Consider the following 22,351-nt stretch of genomic DNA (forward strand, 5'->3'; position numbering starts at 1 on the left):
TTTATCTACCTCATTTCGTGTTTACTGCCTCTGTTTTACCAGACATTCTGCTCCTGGTGTGTCTAGACAAGCTAACTAACCCAACCAAAACAAGTATTATCTATTACTGCCTAACTTTACTACCTAATTTGGCATTATTGAGCTTAGATTACACTGCATTTCTGAATGATTTGACCAAAAGTGGCTCAAATGAGAAGGTCTCAGTGCCTCAGTGGATCCACTTATTCTGGGAGGTAGCAAATGGCAATCTTCTATCTTTATCAAGTTTTCATAACTAATGTCTAGTGGAAAACTCCTTTCCTAAATAGACTTATTTCTTCTACCTTAATCATCTTTGGCCTGGAGATACTTACATGAACTGATGCTGAGTGAAACAAGCAGGGCCAAGAGATCATTATATACTTCACCAACAATACTATATGATGACCAATTCTGATGGACCTGGTCATCCTCAGCAATGAGATGAACCAAATCAGTTCCAATGGAGCAGTGATGAACTGAACCAGCTACGCCCAGCGAAAGAATTCTGGGAGATGACTAAAAACCATTACATTGAATTCCCAATCCCTATATTTTTGCCCGCCTGCATTTTTTATTTCCTTCACAGGCTAATTGTGCAATATCTCAGAGTCCGATTCTTTTTGTACAGCAAAATAACGGTTTGGTCATGTATATTTATTGTGTATCTAATTTATATTTTAATATATTTAACATCTACTGGTCATCCTGCCATCTGGGGGAGGGGGTGGGGGGAAAGAGGGGAAAAATTGGAACAAGAGGTTTGGCAATTGTCAATGCTATAAAGTTACTATACATATAACCTGTAAATAAAAGGCTATTAAATAAAATTTTTTAAAAATTATCTTTGATTTTTAGTTTTGTACATAAACTAAAAAGTATTAATACATAATTGTTTTCTTTTTTATATATTTTATTTTTTTCTAATTACATGTAAAAGCAGTTTCCAACATTTGTTTTTAAAATTGAGATTAAAATTCCTTTGTTGGTCATTCTCATTGAGAAGACAAGCAATTTGCTATAGATTACATATATATATATATATGCTATATATGGCATGCAAAACGTTTTCATATTAGTCATGCTATAAAAGAAAACATAAACCAAAATAAATACACAAGAAAAATAAAAGCTAAAAAAGCATCATTTATATTTAGACTCCCATCAATTCTTTCTCTGGGGATGGATACGTTTTTGTTTGTTTTTTTCATAATTCCTTCAGAGTTGTCTTGAATAAAATTACATTAATGAAAATAGCTAAATGATTCATATATGATCATCATTGTACTATGTACAATTTTTTTTAGTTTTACTCATTTCATCTTGTATTAGTTCATGTAAGTCTCTCCAGGTTTTTATGAGAACATCTAGCTCACTTCCATTTCTTATATAAATAGTATTCTATCATAATCATATATCCAAAACTTTTTCAGACATTTCCCAGGTGATGGTCATCACCTCAATTTCCATTTCTTTGAGACCAGAAAAGAGCTGCTATAAATATTTTTGTATATACAAGTCCTTTTCCTTTTTTTTTTCCTCTTTTAGTATGTAGACCTAATAGTGGTATTGCTAGGTCAAAGCCCTTGAGGCAGATTTTCAAATGGTTCTACAGAATGGTTGAATCAGTTCACAAGTCCACCAATTGTGTATTCTCATTTTTCCTCCTCCATGAGATTCCTTTTCTGTCCTATTAGCCAATGTAACAGATATAAGATAGTACTTCAGAATTTTTTAATTTGCATTTCTCTAATCAATAGTAATTTAGAGCATTTTTTCATATAGCTATAGTACTTTTATTTGCTTCATCAGAAATTGATTTCATATGTTTTATCATTTATCAGTTAGGAAATGGCTCTTATTTTTATAAATTTGACCCTGTATTCAAGAGGCCTTCATTAGAGAAACTTTCTCCAAAATTTTTTTCAGTGTTATGATTACTAACTGTATTTCCCTCTATCTTAGATTTTCCCCCATTTATTCTATTCACTCCAATCCTCCTGTCCCTCCTCAAAAAATGTTTTGCTTCTATCACCTTCCCATTTCAACCACACACGCAAACCCTCTTCATCTCCTTTGCTTTCTGGAATATCATAATCCAAGTCCTCCAGTCCTTTAATATAGAAGCTGCTAAATCTTGTGTTATCCTGTGGTTCCACAATATGTGAATTGTTTCTATCTACTTGCATCATTTTCTCCTTAACATGATGTTTCTGGGAATTTTCTTTTTGGGTTCTATTTCAAGAGATGATTAGTAGATTCTTTTCATTTCTGTTTTACTCTCTAGTTCTATATCAGGCAGCTTTCCTTGATAATTTCTTGAAAGATGGTATCTAGGCCTTTTTTTTTTTTTGATCATGGTTTTCATGTAATCCAATAATTCTTAAATTATCTCTCCTGGATTTGTTTTTTCAGGTCACTTATTTTTCTAGTGAGATATTTCACATTGTCTTTTATTTTTTCATTCTTTTGGTTTTATTTTATTATTTCTTGATGTATCATAGAATTATTAGCTTTATTTGATCAATTTTAGTTTTTAATGAATTATTTTCTTCAATGAGCTTTTGTACCTCCTTTTCCATTTGGCCAATTCTATTTTTTATGGATTACTTTTTTTTTTTTTTTTTTTTTTTTTTTTACTACAGCTTTTATTTTTCCAAATACATGCAAAGATAGTTTTTTTTTAATAATCATAACTTTTTATTTACAGAACCCATGCCTGGGTAATTTTTTACATTATCCCTTGCACTTACTTCTGTTCTAACTTTTCCCCTCCCTCCCTCCACCTCCTCTCCCAGATGGCAAGCAATCCTATACATGTTAAATATGTCACAGTATATCCTAGATACAATATATGTGTGTAGAACCAAACAGTTCTCTTGTTGCACAGGAAGAATTGGATTCAGAAGGTAAAAATAACCCGGGAAGAAAAACAAAAATGAAAACAGTATTATATTCTTTGGGTGTAGCTGCTTCTGTCCATCATTGATCATCTGAAATTGAGTTAGATCTTCTCTTTGTCGAAGAAATCCACTTGCATCAGAATACATCCTCATTCAGTATTGTTATTGAAGTATATAATGATCTCCTGGTGCTGCTCATTTCACTTAGCATCAGTTCATGTAAGTCTCTCCAAGCCTCTCTGTATTCATCCTGATGCTCGTTTCTTACAGAACAATAATATTCCATAACATTCATATACTACAATTTACCCAACCTTTCTCCAATTGATAGGCATCCATTCATTTTCCAGCTTCTAGCCACAACAAACAGGGCTGCCACAAACATTTTGGCACATATAGGTCCCTTTCCCTTCTTTAGTATCTCTTTGGGGTATAAGCCCAGTAGTAGCACTGCTGGGTCAAAGGGTATGCACAGTTTGATAACCTTTGGGGCATAATTCCAGATTGCTCTCCAGAATGGTTGGATTTGTTCACAACTCCACCAACAATGCATCAGTGTCCCAGTTTTCCCTCATCCCCTCCAACATTCATCATTATTTTTTCCTGTCATCTTAGCCAATCTGACAGGTATCTCAGAGTCTTAATTTGCATTTCTCTGATCAATAGTGATTTAGAACACTCGCAAAGATAGTTTTCAACATTCACCTTTACAAAGGCTTTGTAATCCAAATTTGTGTTCTAAATTTTTCTCCCTCCTTCCCCCAGAGTAGTGGACAATACACTATAGGTTAAATATGTGCAATTTTTCTAAACATTTCCATATTCATCATGTTATGTAGGAAAAATCAGATCAAAAGGGGAAAAAAAAACCGAGAAAAAAAAAAAAGCAAACAATATTACCACCCAAAAATGGTGAAAATACTATGCTTTGATCCACATTCAGTAAAGGAGTACTCTTCTTCAGTGAAATTGTGTCTCTTTCCATTTAGCCAACTTTGGGATTTTTTTTAGGAACCCTTCTCTTCAATGAATTTTAATATGTACTTTTCCATTCATCCAGTTCTGCTTTTCAAGGCATTCTTCTTATTGGATTTTTGTACCTCTTTTACTACTTGACCTTTTCTGTTTTTTTAAGATGTTATTTTCTTTAGTATTTTTGATGCCTCCTTTACCAAATTGTTGATTAGTTTTTCATTATTTTCTTGCATCACTCTCAATTCTCAATTTTTCCTATAACTTCTTTTACTTGACTTTAAAAAATCCTTTTTGAGCTCTTCTATAGCCTGAGATCAATTCATATTTTTCTTTAAGGCTTTGGACTTAAAAATTTTGATTTTGATTGGCTTCTGGGTATGTGTTCTGATTTTTCCTTGTCTCCAAAATTCTGTAGTAAATTTTTTCCGTTGTTCACTCATTTTTCCAGCCTATTTCTTGATTTTTAACTCTTTGCTGAAGAATGAAGAATGGACTATTCCAAGTTCCAAGGATTTTAGTGCAGCTGTTTTCAATGATAGTTTTCAGTTCTTCCAAGGTGGTATAACCTAAGAAAAGAAGTATTTAATACTCTCTTGACCTGTGCTCTGGTGTCTAAATGACCACAAGCACTCTTTCCTGTCCAGGGATTGCTACCCAAATCTATGACCCAGTTCTGTGTATGGGCAAAGCAATAAAATCGTGCCCCCACTTCCAGCAAAAAGACTCCTGTAATTGACTTCTATCTACTTGTTTGACTCCAGCCCTACACACACTTTCACACACACACACACACACACACACACACACTTTACTATCTGTGGGCTATAAGCTTCAGAAGCACCCATTACTACTCTTGATTCAGTCCTTCTCAAGGTCTGCTCCCAGTTTACTGGGGCCAGGCTATGGTTAGCCTGTACTAGACTATACTCTACTCTTACGTTGGTACAACAAATCTTTTCTCCTAACTTTCTTGGGCTGGAAAATTGTTTCACCCTGTCCTTTTGTGGATTCTGCCCTTCCAGAATTTATCTTAGGGCATTATTTGAAGGTATTTTTGAGGGACTTTGGAGAATAGAACAGACAAATACCTCCCTTTTCTCCACAATCTTGGCTCTACCCCAGTCCATAATAGTTTTCTGAGTTATGGCCTGGTAACATTTATAATTTGTTTCCAGGTCCTTTGACTGAAATGATTTGCTAATTATGTACTTTACTGAAAACTAAAATCTAAATATATTATTATGGAAAAGCTATGATAAATTCTTGTGTCACAATTCACAATCACAAATTCTCAATGAAACAAACTAGTAGACTTATTTCTTAGACTATTTGCATAACCATATGAGTTACAGAACTCAGTTTTTTCCTGCTCTGCTTTAGCTGTATTCAGAGTTGTTAAAAGTCTTGTAATTTGGACTGATAGCTAAATTAAAATATCCCACTGGAAGAAATACTATGGTTTAAAAAGAAACAGATTGCAGCTATTGCTATTTCTGCAATTCTGGCTCATTCTTTTCCCTTCAGCCATATTTACCTCTTTCCCTGCAGCCTATTCACTTTGAGTCCTACAGTGACTGCAAGGTATTCTGGCTCTTTACTTCATGCCCTCTTTAACTTTCCCCTGTAACCTGGAACAACCTGATCATTTTTTGGGATCCTTACATTTTAGCTTCTTATAGTAGTATGTCTGTCTTTAGCACTGCTTCTGCTACCTTACCCCATTCCAAAATGGTATGCAGTGCCTTGGCTCATAATATTGCCTGTGGCCCTCCCCCTTCTTTCCTAAATATATACTTACTGGCAGCTCACTGCTCAAAGTGGAATATGGGCAGCAAAATAAAAAATAGCCTTAGAGTCTACTGAGGATATAGGAAATAATAATTCCACAATGTCTGTACGTTCAATTTCTTTAGTAGGCTCTGTTAACACATATTAAACATCAGAGAGAGACAACTAATTCCTTTATAATGTTGGTCAGGGGAAAGAAGATGAGGATGGAGATAGAAGGACTAGAAGACAGACAGAAACCATCCAAAAGAGCATTACAGTGGGATTTAGTAAGAATTATGGTAGAATTTGGATATATACATGCAAAGATAGTTTTCAACATTCACCTTTACAAAGGCTTTGTAATCCAAATTTTTCTCCCTCCTTCCCCACTTCTCACTTCCCCTAGACAGCAAACAATCCAGTATAGGTTAAACATGTACAATTCTTCTGAATATAGTTCCACATTTATCATGTTGCGTGCACACACACACACACATAATCAGACCAAAAGCGAGAAAGAGGGAATGAGGAAGAAGAAAAAAACAAGTAAACAACAAAAAAAGGTGAAAATATCATGCTGTGATCCACCCTCCGTCTCCATAGTTCTCTCTCTGGATGCAGATAGCTCTTTCTATCACAAATCTATTGGAATTGCCTTAAATCACCTCATTGTTGAAAAGAGCCAAGTGAGTTTGGATATGTTATTAACAAATTGTTTTAAGATAAAATTGGTTAGAGCAAAGTCTTATAGAGTGTTTTATGTGGGATATATACTAGAATATATGTACAGAAGAGATATATCCTGTCTCCTGTGGGCAAATAGGATATCTAGAAGTTTGTCTCTAGTATTGTATGTTTTGTGTTAAGGGTAGGGGTAAAGAACAATTTTTAAATCATTTAAATTTAATGGAATATAAATATCATTTTCCAAAACAATTTAGATTATCTAGGAACAAAGAAAAAGCTGTAGAGATTAACTTAAAATTAAGTAGAAATATTTTGATATAGTAAAACATTTTCTAGTCTGCCTCTCTCCCTTTTGGAATTCTGTTGATAAGAACATACTATCTAGTGTGGGTTTTCTATTCTTTTATCTTTTCTTCCTTTCCACCTGACCTTTGGTCACTTTACCACTCATTAACATTTGCTAATATGAGAGTTACAATTTTGTTTCTTATTTTTATAAAAATTTGGTTGAGAAAAGTTTTCAATTATTGGGCAAATTATCTTTTGATATAATAATATGGCTACGGCTGGCTTTTGATTTCAAGCCAGATCTTTAAGACAGTTGTACCTTAGTAGGGTTAATCAAGATTCTAGAGTCTGGCCTCTCAGCCTAGAACTTTAATGTTCTCACACTATTAAAGTTTATATAAATTTAATTTGTACCTGAAAATTAATTTATAATTCCCAATTAAGAACAGTCATGGTAACTTTAGAGAGGACTCATGCCCTAATATCAAGATACCTGAAATATATATTTTTTTCATTTTATGCCTGCATTTTATGTCTTAATTATATTCAGAAAGCACCTGTATTCTATTTTGTAAAATATTGAAATATAAGGTAATAAAGTAATTGAGAAAATAAATTAGTCATCAGAAAGTTTTGAGCATGTATTTCATGATCTTGCAGTGATATTTCATCCAACTCTAGTAGAGGTTGATGAACTGTCTATGTCCTAGTAAAACTTGGTACCTTGGCTCATAGAAGATGTTAATCACTTTATTTTATTCAGCTAAATTAAGTTCAGCAAATATTCTTTGAAAACCTCCCATGTGCAAAACACTGTCCCAAAAGGGAGACATTAGAAAACAAAAAAGAAATGTCTTTGTCCTTAAAATTAGTTCTTCTTGATTTGACCAAATAGCTTTTTTTTTTGGGGGGGGGGGGGGGGGAATGCAAGAAAAAAAAATAGAAGGAATGGGGAGTGCCCACTGATCGAGGAATGGCTGAACAATGCCATGTTAATGTAATAGAATACCATTATGCTATGAAAATGGCAAATATAAAGAATTCAGGAAAACATGGGAAGATGTGTATTAACTGATACCAAGAGAGATATGAACCTGGAGGGCAGCATATCTCTTGACTTATAATATAAATTAAGATTTATACTCAAGAGAGCCAGATTCAAATTAACTTTAATGATCAGTCTTGGTCCCAGAGAAGGAATAATGAACCCACTTCTTTGAAGAGGCATGGTACCACAGAAGAACATTGTTAGGCATACTGTCTATACAGTCATTTTTATTTTATCAGTTTGCTAAATTGTGTTTGTTATGAAAGAGAATTCATTATTATTAAGAAAGGGATATTGAAGGAAATGACTGAAATAAAGGATAGGGCATCTATAAAATATTACAAATAAAATGAATGTGCTCTTCTAATAATTGAAATGCTTTGACGACTGAATAATTAGGAGCTAAATGACAGATAGAGCACTGGGCCTGGAATCAGGAAGACTCAAATTCTTGAGTTTAAATCTGGCTTCAGACACTGACTAACTGTGTCACCCAGTTCCTTGTCTGTGAAAGTGAGCTGGAGAAGGAAATGACAAACTACTCCAATATCTTTACCGAGAAAACCAGAATGGGATCATAAAATTCATACACAACTGAAATGACTGAACAACAACAAGCTTCTTTCCAGCTCTAGATTTATGATTTAAATGTATTGACTACCTGTTAAACTTTTTGAATTTATAATGTCTCTTTATGAAACTACACGTTAATATAATAATCATAAAGAGGTGTTCAAATTAAACTATTGTCCTTTACCACTTCATCCAGCATAAATTCCTATTGTTAATAGTAGACTTAAAAAAAAAAAAAAAACTAATTTGGAGGTATTATGTTTAAGGGGGGAAAACTCCATATATTGGATTTTCTGTTATTCTTAAATAATCAGAGACAATGAACTGGGTGTCAGGGGAGAGAAGGGGGGGAAAAAAACAATAAACCTCCAGTTAAAAGTTAAAATTATTCATAGCTGGTGAGACATGTCAAAGAAAAAATATATTAAATAAATCACCGTTTCATTGGATATACAGAGTAAATAATGTAATATGAAGAAGATACTGACTGTAGTTTTCAAAGAACCTAAAGAATCATCAAGCTAAAATTCAGGTGATAATATATGTGATTTGTTTCATTATTCTTTTCACACTCTCTGCCTATTTGCATCAGGGATGGGGAGAGAGGGGAAAGAATTTTAAGAGGTACTGACACTGTATTCTTGTACCAGTCAAGTTGTAATTAAGACTAGAGCCAAAAGGGCCTACCTTATTATTGTTAAAAGATCAGCTTTAGCAACTAGCAATATAGTGAGCAAAGGACCTACAAATAACAAGAGTTTAAGATAATCTAACTCAATGTTTTGTTAGAAAGAGGTACTGTTAACTAATAAAAATTTAACTGCTGCACCCCACCCACATACAAATGGAGTTGGATTCAGTCAACATTTTGTGTGGACTATAAATACTGGCAATAAAGGAGGGTGTTTTTTTTTTCCTTTTTTTTTTTTTTCTTCAATGGTAGGGTTGGTAGGAGAGAGAAAATAAATGCTTGTAGGAGGCAAAGCCAACATGGCATAGTAGCAGGAAGAATTACAGTGAGCGTCTCTCCAACATTTTCCTTCACCCACCCAAGTAGTCTCCATAGATCTAGAAAACACACCAGACTTGGATTTCATGATTTGGAAATACAAGAAAAAAAAAAATCACCATGAGTCTTTTTTCTAGGGCAGGTTAGCATAGGGAAAAAGAGATATGTGAATACTGGGCAGCAGGCTCTCTGCATATAAACAGTGCAAGGAAAGGCTGTAACTAGGACAAGAAGCACAGATCCAGCATAGAAGAGCTCTGACTTGTGCAGGTTTCAGAAATAGTAACTATTGGGGGTGCTTTGTCAGTACCCAGCTCTAGCTCTTAGATCCGGGCAGAAGAGAATCATGTGTACTAAGCCAAAAAACAACCAAGCACCATCTATGTGGCTCAGACCTAGGAGCAGAGCAGGCTCTCAGCTCCAGTTATTTCTGAAGTCTGCAGAGTAGTAACAATTAGGGGAATCCCAGATGAAAGGAAAACTTTTGAATTCTGTCATACTTAGCCACAATCTACTGGAATTCCAAATAGAGTAAGCCCACAGGCATGTCGTTGAGATCCAAACCAGAATTTTCAGTGTTCCACTTAATGGAGGGAAGGGAACAGGTCAGGAGAGAAAGGGAAAAGTAGCAAACAGGTTTTGCCTTACATCAGACCAATTTGGGAACACTGAAAGCTTGCAGGTTTGCAGCTTGAGCTGCCCTTGAGATTCTGGAATAATATAACACTTAGCATTCTAAGAAAGTAGCAGCAGGACCAGCTCAAGATAAGAAGTGTGCAGACTAGCTCCTCAAAGTGACTGAGGCAGAAAGGGATTCTAGGGAGAGGGCTTTCTCCGCCATACCACCAATTACTTTTGGGCAACTTTGGAGTTTAAATGTCCAGTAGAGTTATGAGCTTTACATTTACAGAGCAGGGGATTGAAATATTTGTTTATTTAGAAATACCATTTTCAGACATAAATGTTATCCTTAAAAGAGAGATAAACACACATGCAAATCCAGAAGAAAAGAGAATCAGAGCTACAAATAGAGGGCCTACTTGGCAAGAAGAAGGTTTTCTTCCTTAGAGACTAAAACATAGAAGGAAAAGCTAAATGAATATGTGGAAGTTTTTTGGCATAGAGAAGGTCACTGTTGTTTGTACTTCATTCTAGAACATGACCATGACATCAAGGGAGGTGATACCATGACATGCAAGTGACTGAATTTGAGTGAAGGAGGTCTGTGCAAGGTCACCAGCTTCACTTTCTCCTTCGGAACCATCTAGGTTCAGTAATCAGCTATAGATCAGGACAACTGGAAATGGCCCTGAATGCATTAGCAGTATAGAGTAGGGAAAATGAGGAAGCTCATCATAGACAGCACTGGTTAGCTAGGTTGTCTGTTAAAGTTGGGATGAGAGTAGTGGGGATAGCTAAGGACTTGAAGAGAAAAAAAATAACACCTGATTCAGAGAGTATAATAGAATTAATTATTGAAAAATGAAAGGATTGATATATAATTGTCAACCAGTCTAGCATTTATTTTGTGCCTATGTTTAAGGAATTAAGAATACAAAAGTATAACAGTTCTTGTCCTCAAGGAGCTTGCAGTCTGCAAGTGAAATACAAAATGTTCACAGATAAATATAGACCATGTACAAAATAAGTATACGGTGAATTGGGAAAGACATTGACAATTGGGGAAGTTATATAAGACCTCCAGAGGAGGCACTACCTGAACTAAACCTAAAAATGAGCCTTAAAGAATCTGAAATATGGATGTCAGGACAAAGAAATGTATTAAAAGCATAACAAATCCTGTGAAAAGACACAGTTGGAATGTCATATACCCCAAAACAGCTTAATTGGTGTATGGAGAAAGAGAGAGAGAGTAGTGTTATACAGGCATGAGATTAAGAGGGGAGATGTTATGAATGAAGAACAGCAAGGAAGTGACTTGTTCTACCAACCCTTAAGAGTTCATGGAGGGGATGATTGTATAATAAGTATGGAAAGGTATCATAGAGTCATACATTGAGAACTGGGACTATGGAGATCCCCAAAGTCAACCACCTCATAAGAGGAAATTATAGTTGAGAGAAGTTAACTAACTTCTCCAGAGTTCACAACTAAACTATGGGAGGCAGGATTTGCACTTCGGTCTTCCTGACCCTTAAAGTCCAGTACTTAGTCCCCACCGAGCTGCTTGGAGTCACTTAATCTTGGGTGCTAAATGTCCAATATGGCAGTCTAGATTTGGTCCCAGTGTTAAAAAGGAGCTCCTGAGTTTGATGAGCAGGGGATGGACAAGATACTTTTAGGAATATCATCTCCTGATGTAACTTTTATCCTTTATATATAATTCTCAGAGAGAGGTAAATAGATCCAGAAAACACAGACCTCTGTAGAATAAGTTATAGTTGACTTATTGTTAAATGTTGATATTAGTTTTTTCTTCTTGTTATATAGTTTTTTCTTGTTGTTATATAAGCATTAACTCTTTGCCATTAAATTGTCAGTATTTCTAAGTTAAGAAAAGCAAATAATTACTACTCTGTCATAACTTGACAATTTCATGGAAAACCTAGCTGTATATAAGCTATTTCTAAACTCTTAGCTGATCCAGTTGACCACACTTTACATATTCTTTTACTTTACAGACCAAAAAAGGACCATCTGAGTGGCTTAAGACACTGAAGACAAAAAGGACATAATTTTTTGGAAGAACTTCAAATCTTGGCAATCACTTTGAAAGGACTTATCCTGGAGAAACATTATATCCCTAATCATGTTCTTTATACATTTGAAATGATTGTTTTGAGATTTATTTTAGCCATATTTTTAAAATTTAATTGTAGTAGTTGATTTCACTATAATAATTAAGCTGCATAGAGTATGAAAATATTTCATACTTATTTTTATCTATTTTGATACAGAAAAATAATTTCTAGCAATTATTTATGATAAAAAGGAAGTTTTTATAATTGTTTAATTTACATTAAAGAATGTCTTATAAACATTTGTGTTTCTATTCATCAGTTTTTTTTTTTAATGTCCAGGTCCTATAAATGTCTAGGCCCTATAAATTTAGAATTTAACATATTTTTAGATTCACAAGGCATTGAATCTATCAAATGATCTGGAGAGGGAAATGGCAAATCTTTCCAGCATCTTTGCCAAGGGGTCAAGAGAGTTAGACACAATTGAAACAAAGGAACAATATACATTTTTGGACTATTTTCAATTACAGTTAACATTGATTGGCCAGGATCACTTAAATGGTGTCTGACTCCTAGTCCACTCCTCTCTCCACTATCACCTGGCTAAGAAGCCCAGAGAGCACTCACTAGCTAGCACTTGCTCTCCCAAGCAGGCTTACATAACCAATCAGGACTCAAATTCCAAGTTCCATTTTCTATCCACTATTCCACAGTTGCCTCTTAGATTAAACACCATTTTTTGTACCAACATTTCTCTCTCAAGTGTTTTAAGAGTATATTTGCTTTTGGGCAGCTAGATGGCGCAGTGGATAGAATACCAGCCCTGAAGTCAGGAGAACCTGAGTTCGAATCTGCCCTTAAAGACATTTAACACTCTCTAGCTATGGGATCCTAGGCAAGTCACTTAAACCCAACTGCCTCAGCAAAAAACTATAAATATATATATATATGTATATGTGTATGTATATATATATATATGTGTGTGTGTGTGTATATATATATATATATATATATACACACACACATACATATTTGCTTTTTACCTTGAAAGTCAACCATGCTATATGAAAATTATGGAATATTACTGTTCTGTAAGAAATGACCAACAGGATGATTTCAGAAAGGCCTGGAGAGACTTACACGAACTGATGCTAAGTGAAATGAGCAGGACCAGGAGATCATTATATACTGCAACAACAATACTAGATGATGACCAGTCCTGATGGATCAGGCCATCCTCAGCAACGAGATCAACCAAATCATTTCTAATGGAGCAGTAATGAACTGAACTAGCTATACCCAGAAAAAGAACTCTGGGAGATGACTAAAAACCATTACATTGAATTCCCAGTCCCTATATTTATGCACACCTGCATCTTTGATTTCCTTCACAAGCTAATTGTACAATAATTCAGAGTCTGATTCTTTTTGTACAGCAAAATAATGTTTTGGTCATGTATACTTATTGTGTATCTAAGTTATATTTTAATATATTTAACATCTACTGGTCATCCTGCCATTTAGGGGAGGGGGTGGGGGGGGTAAGAGGTGAAAAATTGGAACAAGAGGTTTGGCAATTGTTAATGCTGTAAAGTTACCCATGTATATATATCCTGTAAATTAAAGGCTATTAAATAAAAAATAAAAAAAAAAAAAAAAAAAAAAAAAGAAAGTCAACCATGCTTCAGAGTAAGGTACAGGGAGAGACCAAAAAAGTTCTTCTTGGGTATAGTTTTGCTACAATAGATTTAAATTGGGTATATCATAAGTCTGCAGCAAAATCACATAAAAGTTTTTTGTCTGAGATTCATATTAGAAGTGTCTTATAATTCATTAAAACTAGATTAGAAAATAAAAACTAATAATTCCACTTAAAGTAGGGGAAAGACCCATCAATCCTACATACTTTTAAAACTCCATCTTATCATTGGTTTGGATCCACATGATGCTGTCATGACACTTTGAAATCTTTTTATAATTATTCAAGAGACAGAGTTTACTCAGTTTCTGAGAGAGGCAGACTGTTGTATTAAAAGTAAATAAATGCATGCTATTTAGAGGCTCAAAATCCATTCCACCTTATCGCCCAATAACACCACAACTTTCTGCTATTTTCTAGCTCATCAAGCTTTCCTTCTTTGCCCTTTTCCTTTGCTCCTTTCTGTATGGAATTGCTATCTCACCTCCATCTATCCTGATCTTCCCACTTTTTAAGTCATGGGTTATCACCTAAAATTAAAACCATTCATTCACTTTTGTTTTTCCACAAATGGATATTTATTTCAAAAACATATCAAAAATGCAATTTACCACCACCGCCTTAGAAGCACATTGTCTCCTATTACAAAGCTTCTTAAACTGTGCACAGGTCACAACCCCATATGGGGTTATAAAACAATGTGGGGGGGGTCACAAAATTATGATTTCTTATCAGTAGATGATTTGATTTGTGTACCTATTTTATATACCAATATACCCAAGATTGCATAAAAATTTCTCAGGTGAAAAAGGATCACAAGTGAAAAAAGTTTAAGAAGTCCAGTGTCTGAGAATTGCTTTACACAATATCTGTCTATATTATTTTGATCTCATGGTCAAAATGTTTCATGTTGTCAGAGATGAAACCTTGTCTCAGCTGTCAGGCTAGGTCCCTAAAGTCCTAGATCCTCCAGAGAATATAGATGCTCTCATGGCTACAAAAACTACGTTGACTAATCTCCAACTACAGGATTTCCCATTTCCTATAAGTCTGACCTTTAAAAACTCTCAAGGTGAGACCTTCGTCTAAGAGGAAAGATCAAACCAAGGCAAAAGACAAAGACTCGTTCTCATGTGTCACGTATTGGCGGAAAAAGGACAGGACTTCCCAGTTTCTCCCTTTGTAAAATAACCTCTCACTAGACACTGTCATTGAAGGCATCAAAAACAACAAAAAAGATATTCACCAACCAAAAAAGATATTCATTAAACAAGAATAGTCATTCACTTTCATTATTTTGCTTTGTTGTGAGAGGAGACAGCACTGGACCTGGTCAGGAAAACCTGAGTTCAAATTCAGCCTATATAAAATGAGGATGATTGATAATAGTACCTCCATACTAGGGTTGTTGGGAGGATAAAATTAGATAAAATTTGTAAAGTGCTTTGCTGACCTTTAAAAAGAAATACAAATGCTGCGTGCTATTATTATTGCTTTATTATTTCAAGGAACCTAAGCCATTTCATTTCACAACAGTGTTTCAAATGTATTAAATATGATTCTCTTTTGAATAATTTATTACCAATCAACAATTTCTGCAGAAGACACTAACTTCCCACAAACTAACTCCCCAAGAACTAACTCCCCACAAACAAAGCAATCAAATATACCTCATCTGTAACCCCTTTCCCTACAGAAACTCCAGATTCTGTTTCTCCCAGAGATAAAAGCAAGCCAGGTACCTGGGTGGTACAGTGGATAGAGCACCAGCTCAGCTCAGGAAGACTTGGAAATCAAATCCAGCCTCAGACACTTACTACCCATGTGACCCTAGGCAAGTCACTTCCCCCCAATAACCTTCCCTGTTCCCCCAAAAGAATTTATTTGTGCCATAGCTATATAACTTCACTTAAATTGTTTTTAAGAAATTAGTGTAAATTAGCTACATTCATATATTAAGATATTTTTAAGATTTCTCATGTAATTTCTTGATTGACTCATCATAATAACTTACTGCCTTATGTTTCTGCCTTTTGATAAATAATCTATGTACTTTTTATCCCTTTATATATGATAGGGAGGAAGGGGAAGGCTTAAAAGGAAAATTTGAATAACTATGTATTTTTTTAATTTTCCCAGTTACATGTAAAATTTTGAGTTTCAGATTCTCTCCCTCCCTACCTTCACCCTCTTTTAAGAAGACACATGTGAAATTATGCAAAACATTTCTATGAAAGTTATGTTGTGAAAGAAAACATAGCATCCCCCCCCAAAAAAAAAAACAACCTTCAAGAAACAAAGTTTAAAAGAAAAAAGAATATGCTTCAATCTGTATTCAGATAAAATCAGTTCTTTCTCTGAATATGGATAGTATATTTCATAAGTTCTTCAGAGGAGTCATGGATTGCTGAGAAAAGAAATTCATCAAAGAACTTTCAATAAAAGGGTTCAGACCTGTTATTTCATTGGTATAGGGCTCTTCCCTAGAAGAAATTTCCTCTATCAATATAGATCAACAATAATTTGCAACTTGTAAGGTCCCTAAGAGGTTTAGTGGGGTAGTTAAGTGATCCAATGGATTTGTTCTGCCTTTCTTATCCATAAAGTCAGAAAGCTATCATTGGGATGCAGCAGCTAGGTAGTGCAGTGGAGTGTCAATCCTAGAATCAGTAAGACTCATCCTCCTGAATTCAAATCCCACTTCAGACACATACTAATTGTTTGACACTGGGCAACTCACTTAACTTTATTTGCCTCAGTTTCATCATCTATAAAATGAGCTGGAGAAGGAAATGGCAAACCACTCGAGTATCTCTGCCAAGAAAACACCAAATGCATCCACAAAGGGTCTGACATGACAGAAAAACAACCCAAGAACAAAAGAGGTTAATGATTTCCTCAGAGTCACATAGGAAGATTTTGTTAGATGGAACTTGTAGCCAGGTCTTCTTTAATTTCTCATGCTACACTTCTCAGATATTTGCTTAATATAAATTTTATCCACAATAATAATTGTAATTTCATCTTCTCATTAACAACTAAAGAACAATTAGACACTTGTAAGATTGACTAAAATTAAATTCATATCCCCAAACCTTTAGTTCATAGCATATGTTCCTCCCTGAATGTCAGCCTTGTTAGTGCTATAATTAAGCAAGTTTTTAATGTTATGTTCTGAACATGTGCAGTCAAAATGTCACCAGCATTAAAAATGTGATCCTAAATACAAGCATGGCCATTCTCCATAGAACTCTTTTAAGTATCATACTCTCAAACATGATTTGCCTTTTACTCTGCAAACAATCTCTTTTCTTACCTTGGGTCTCAATTTATATCTAGTTAAAAGCATCTTGATTTATTCATTATTATTGATATGCTTTGATAGGATTTCCCCAAGAAATCTAAGCAAACTAATCACAGTCCTAATAAGAGAAATGAAAAAGGAAAACATATGGGCTATGGTAAGCAGGGCACCATTTCCTGACCCTTTTCATGATTGAACACTTTTTAAAATCGTTATTTCAACTTGTTCTGTCACTTGGGTAACCTAGAGGTCCTAAGACTTCTATAACCTAAAATCTCCCAATTCTTCCCATTTTCAGATGACCTGATTTCTAGTTCCTAACAATCCTGGTCCCCTGTCAATAGTTTTTCTAAATTATGATACAGTGAAACAGAATAGTCCAAATAAGATCTGACCAGAGCAGAAATACATCAAGATTCTCAAAACATCTTCCTCCTTTGGTATCCTTGGCTGCTATTAAATCATCATTATTGTAGATTTTCAGCTGTCCTATAAGGCTGCAATGTACTGCTTGCACTGAGCTTGTAGGCTCAAAGTTTAACCTTTTGTTGTTATTCAGTCATTTCAGTCTCTTTGTGACCTCATTTGGGGTTTTCTTGGCAAAGATATTGGAATGGTTTGCCACTATTTTATAGAAGAAGAAACTCAGAATCTGACTTCTTCTAGGTTGCAGAGATATTAGTGGAGCCAAGAAGAGAACTCAAGTATGTTACCTTCTTATTATCTGTTGATTATCTGTCATCATGTTGTTGTTGTTGTTCAGTCATTTTTCAATCATGTCTCACTCTGATCCCCATTTGGGATTTTCTTGGCAAAGTTAGTGCAGTGATTTCCCATTTCCTTCTCCAGGTCATTCTACAGATGAGAAAACTAAGGGAAACAGTTTTAAGTGAATTGCCCAGGGTCACACAATCAACAAGTGTCTGAGGCTAGATTTGACTCAGGTTTTCTTAATTCCAGGTCATCTAGTTGCCATTTAAAACCTTCGATGTAATGAACAAAAGTAAAATTTTGATCAGGGACCATTGTCCTGTCTCCATCTACTCATTTATTATGATTGAAGTTAGATCTTGGGGGGGCCCCGGGGAAGGGGGATGGACTTTTATTAGGTCACACAATCGATCAAATTCAATGACTAACATAGTCAAAACATCAAAACAATAATTTTTCATCACCAGGGCAAAGCCTTGGGAAAATGGCAAACCACTTCAATAGCTTAGTCAAGAAAAACCCCAAATAGGACACAACCAAGAAAACTCAAGCCTGAATGGCCAAAGGGAAGAGGTATGCTGAACTTGGAGTTCAAAGGACCCCAGTTGGACTCCTGCCTCCAAGTGGCAATCACTTGATCTCTTCATCAGTTTCCTCAATTGTAAGATAGTCCTTCCTCAGAGAGTTTTTTGTGAGAATCAAATGAGATAACATATGTAAAGTGCTTTGCAAACTTTCAAATACTATGTAAATGTTAGTAACTGTTTAGTTGGGAGAGTTTTTTGTTCTGTTTGGAGTGAGGGGAAACAGGGTGAGAAGTTTGTGATGAAAAAACAAATGAGGAATGCTAAAATGTTGAAATGATTTTTCTTTGAGTTAAATTTAAGAATTTGGGTACATATATATTTGAATCTAGTATTATTTAATCTTTGGCTTTCCAGCAACGATTTTTCCATATTAGCAAAATCTTGACTAAAGGTTATTCGTTAACTAGTTGACTATACTTCCCTATCCTGGCAACCAGAGAAATCTCACTTCTGATAGGGGTTTAATCCCTACAAGTTTAAAATTTGCTCAATTTTTAAAGCGAAAACCTAGTGAAGCCCTTTATCTCTTCATGTCCTCATGATGCAACAACCTCTTAACTTTTCTCATTGCCTTTAGTCTCACCCTGCTCTAATCTAGACTACACACAAACTGCCTGATTAAACTTCTTAATGTACAGCTCAGGTCATGTTCTTACCCTGCCCCTCAAACTTCCCTATTGCCCTCAGGATTAAAACCAAATGTTATAACCTATCTATTTAAGGCCTTCCACAATCTATCATCAACCTGGGTTTCTAACCCTATGTCTCTACAAAGGTCAGCCTACCGAATGCAGAATTTTGCAGAGAGAATGCAGGATTTTGAGTTAGGAAAACCAGCTTCAAATCCTACACCAGACACTTTAAAAAGCTGTCATCCAGCCCAAGTTTTCCCAGATATAAAATGGAGATAAAAATATGTTGCTAGGATCAAATGAGATAATGTATGTTAAATACCTTACAAACCTTTAAGTGCTATTATAAACATTAGCTAATATTACTTCACACCAGCCCAGCTTTCTGTGCAAACTAGTTGATCCATTCACAATTGGCAAGGAATACCCTGGGAATTTTTACTTTCCTGACTTTCAAAGAACTATTCTTTCTTCACGGGGTTGAACTTCCCTTTCCCATCTATCCTTTTTCATCTTGTCAAAACTTTAAGGTTCTGCTACCTTCTCCATAAAGCTTTTTCTGACTGACCTTGGCCTATTTTGAGACAGGACTAGAAAAAGATGTCTACACCATCCGCACAGCCTCTGACCTTTATCATATAATACTTGATTTGTTAGTGTGTTTTTATATGTGTATCTCTCCTCTCTTCTCCAACCAGATGCAAATTCCCTAACCACAGGAATCATATCTTGAACATATTTCTTTGTAACCACTAGAGATGACATACTGGACAAAAATATTGCCTGATGGACCCTTCATGATCTGAGAAATCTCTAATATTCTCTACTTTTTGTTGATTATCATTCCAGTGACCCAAGTTTATTCTTAACTCTTCACACACACCCCCCATCAGTTTCCAAACCTTGACCTTTCCAACTTCATGCTATCTCCCACATTTCCTCCCTTATCTCCACTAATAGTTACAACTTTTGTTCAGGCCCTATTACTATTGCCTGGACTACTGTTATAGTCTCTTTGTTCCCCGGATCCAAGACACACATACAACGTACTCCATAGAATCTCCACAGAGATTAAGCATAGATCTAACCATTCCCCTGCTCACTAAATTCCAGCATTTACCTTTTCCTTTAGAATCAAGTATAAACTCCTCTGTTTGACATTTAAACCTCTTCACAATCTGGCTCCTTTATACCTTTCCAGCCTTTTAATATTCCTCTCCTACTCACCTTTTTTGATCCAATCATACTGGATTAACCTCTGTTCTGCACATAAGCCATTCCATCTTCCCTCTCCCTATCTCTGTCCCCATGCCTAGAATGTATGTCTTCTTTACTTCTTTAGGTCTAAACTCACTACTTTCTACACTTTCCTTTTTTCCTTTCCTGATTTCCGAGCTGTTTTTAGTACACATCCTCAAAACTACTTTATACTTAATTCAGTTTGTATATAATGTCTCCTCCCCGTCATAAATCTATTGCCTCCTCCATTGGAATATAAGCTTCTTGAAAAGGACTATTTTTTTTTATTATTGCAGATTGGAATAATGATTAATACATTTAGTAAACACTTAAATACTTCTTGACTGATAAATGGTCACCTGTATTCTTCATTTGCACAATATCTGGCAGCAGATAAAATGTTAAATTTTGCCCAAGATTACAAAGCTTTGGGAAAGGAATCGAAAACCAAAAGGGCATAGGTGAAAGAAAAGGAAAAAACAAATCAATTTGAGAAGTATACATGATGTCTCAAAAGTCATTGTGTCATGTGACTATTTGTCTAAGAGATGGACTCTAAAAGAAAACTCTGATATCACTTAAAATATAGAAATCAAAGATTCCTAGCTGGGCATGGAATATACCTAATGAAGACTAGTAATAATATACTTGCCTAGCATACTGCAACTCTTAATTAAAAGGGCTTTGAAATAAAATGAAGAGAACATTCCCTACGCTAGATATGACAGAGGACAGGTAACAGTAAAAGATGAAAAACAGTTAAAACCATCTACCGGTCATCCTGCCATCTGGGGGAGGGAGTGGGGGGAAGGAGGGGAAAAATTGGAACAAAAGGTTTGGCAATTGTCAATGCTGTAAAATTACCCATACATATAACTTGTAAATAAAAGGCTATTAAAAAAAGAAGAAAAGAGAAGAAAATCAGTTAAAACATCCACAAATTCACAGAAATTGAGGTCCAAAACAACAAAAAATTAATAATAATAATCATTAAGATGCAGACCCATGACCTCAATAGTCTTTGAATGAAAGAATAAAGTGTAGGCAACAACAATGTAAGCTAGAAATACTAATGCAAGATGGGAAATTTGACCTCATGGATATCATAGAAACTTGAAGTGATAAAAAAATATAGGATGTATGTTATTAAAAAAAAGAAAAATGATAAATTAAAGGAAGAAGGAGTAACATTGTTTATGAAAAAGGAATATTCACCCATGCCAAAACGACAGAGTGAAGAAAGAACCCTCTGAAGCCCACCCAAAATCCTTTCCAAATGACTAGAAAGCTGCCTCAGAATTGATTTAGGAACAGAGAGGCAGCTTACCAGCCCAGCAGAAAGTTGTCTCTCTGGGGGGGAAGCAATAGCCCCAGCCAGTCTCACAGCAGGGGCCCTGCAGCAGGCCCCCAGCCTGGGGCAATCCATCAGCAAGATCTCATTCTCTCACAAATCCCTTTAGAGAAATCAGTGCAGTACAGCCAGGCCCTATCCCAATGTCCCCAATCCCAGGGCAAGCCACCAGCCAGGCCTTGACCTTGTTGCTGACCTGTAGTGAAGCACTGTCCTGGAGAAAGACAACAGCAAGACCCTGCCCTAGGAGCCTACTAGCAGAAACACTTTGTTTCCATAGCAATGCAGCAACAGGGCCCCATCCCTGGAGCCGGCCAACAGCCATAACCCACACCCAGGGGAAGTCAATTTATCCATCCCAGATAGGGAAGCCTACCCTTCAGAGAAAGCAAGTAGCTAAACCCCGAAACCCAGTGAAAGCCAGCAGAAAGACCCAGAGCCCTGACACAAAAAGCTTAGGACAGAGCAGGGCCAGAGTCTAATTCTCACATAAAAACACCAAAACAAAACAAACAAAAAAATGAGCTTGACCATAAAATGTTAATATATTGATAAAGGACCATCAGGGCATAAACTTAGCAGAAGATACTGGTGTCACAATGACTATTATGTGAAGCCTCAAATAAAATGTAATTTGGTCCCAGTCCCAAAAAGAATTCCTGGAAGAGCTTGAAAAGAAATTTTTTTTGGTTTGAAAACCCAAATCTATATTACTTTTCATATTCTTTTTTTAATAGGTTAAATGTGTGCAATTCTTTTCTATTTTTTAAATTTTATTTTTAAAAACTTTTAATAAAAAAGTATTTTATTTTTCTAAATACATGCAAAGATAGTTTTCAACATTCATCTTTGCAA

At 35.3% G+C, this 22,351-nt stretch overlaps 2 protein-coding genes across 3 annotated transcripts in view; both read left to right on the forward strand.

Annotated features, from left to right (window-relative positions):
* The window catches only part of PIBF1 (progesterone immunomodulatory binding factor 1), a 271,889-nt gene extending 258,982 nt beyond the window's left edge, over positions 1 to 12,907 (forward strand). For both annotated transcript variants that reach the window (XM_031958465.1, XM_031958464.1), the window contains exon 18: positions 11,914 to 12,907. In XM_031958465.1, coding sequence (XP_031814325.1) covers positions 11,914 to 11,967 — 54 coding nt within the window. In that variant the 3' untranslated portion in view covers positions 11,968 to 12,907. The remainder of the gene's footprint in view (positions 1 to 11,913) is intronic.
* Positions 12,908 to 17,639: 4,732 nt separating this feature from the next.
* Positions 17,640 to 22,351, forward strand: part of KLF5 (Kruppel like factor 5) — a 71,422-nt gene continuing 66,710 nt past the window's right edge. Inside the window, exon 1 of the mRNA XM_031958474.1 lies at positions 17,640 to 17,680. The gene's annotated coding sequence lies outside the window, so the exon portion shown is untranslated. The remainder of the gene's footprint in view (positions 17,681 to 22,351) is intronic.

The sequence above is a fragment of the Sarcophilus harrisii genome, chromosome 3 (genome assembly GCF_902635505.1).
Source record: "Sarcophilus harrisii chromosome 3, mSarHar1.11, whole genome shotgun sequence".
In the NCBI taxonomy this organism is placed as follows: Eukaryota; Metazoa; Chordata; class Mammalia; order Dasyuromorphia; family Dasyuridae; genus Sarcophilus; species Sarcophilus harrisii.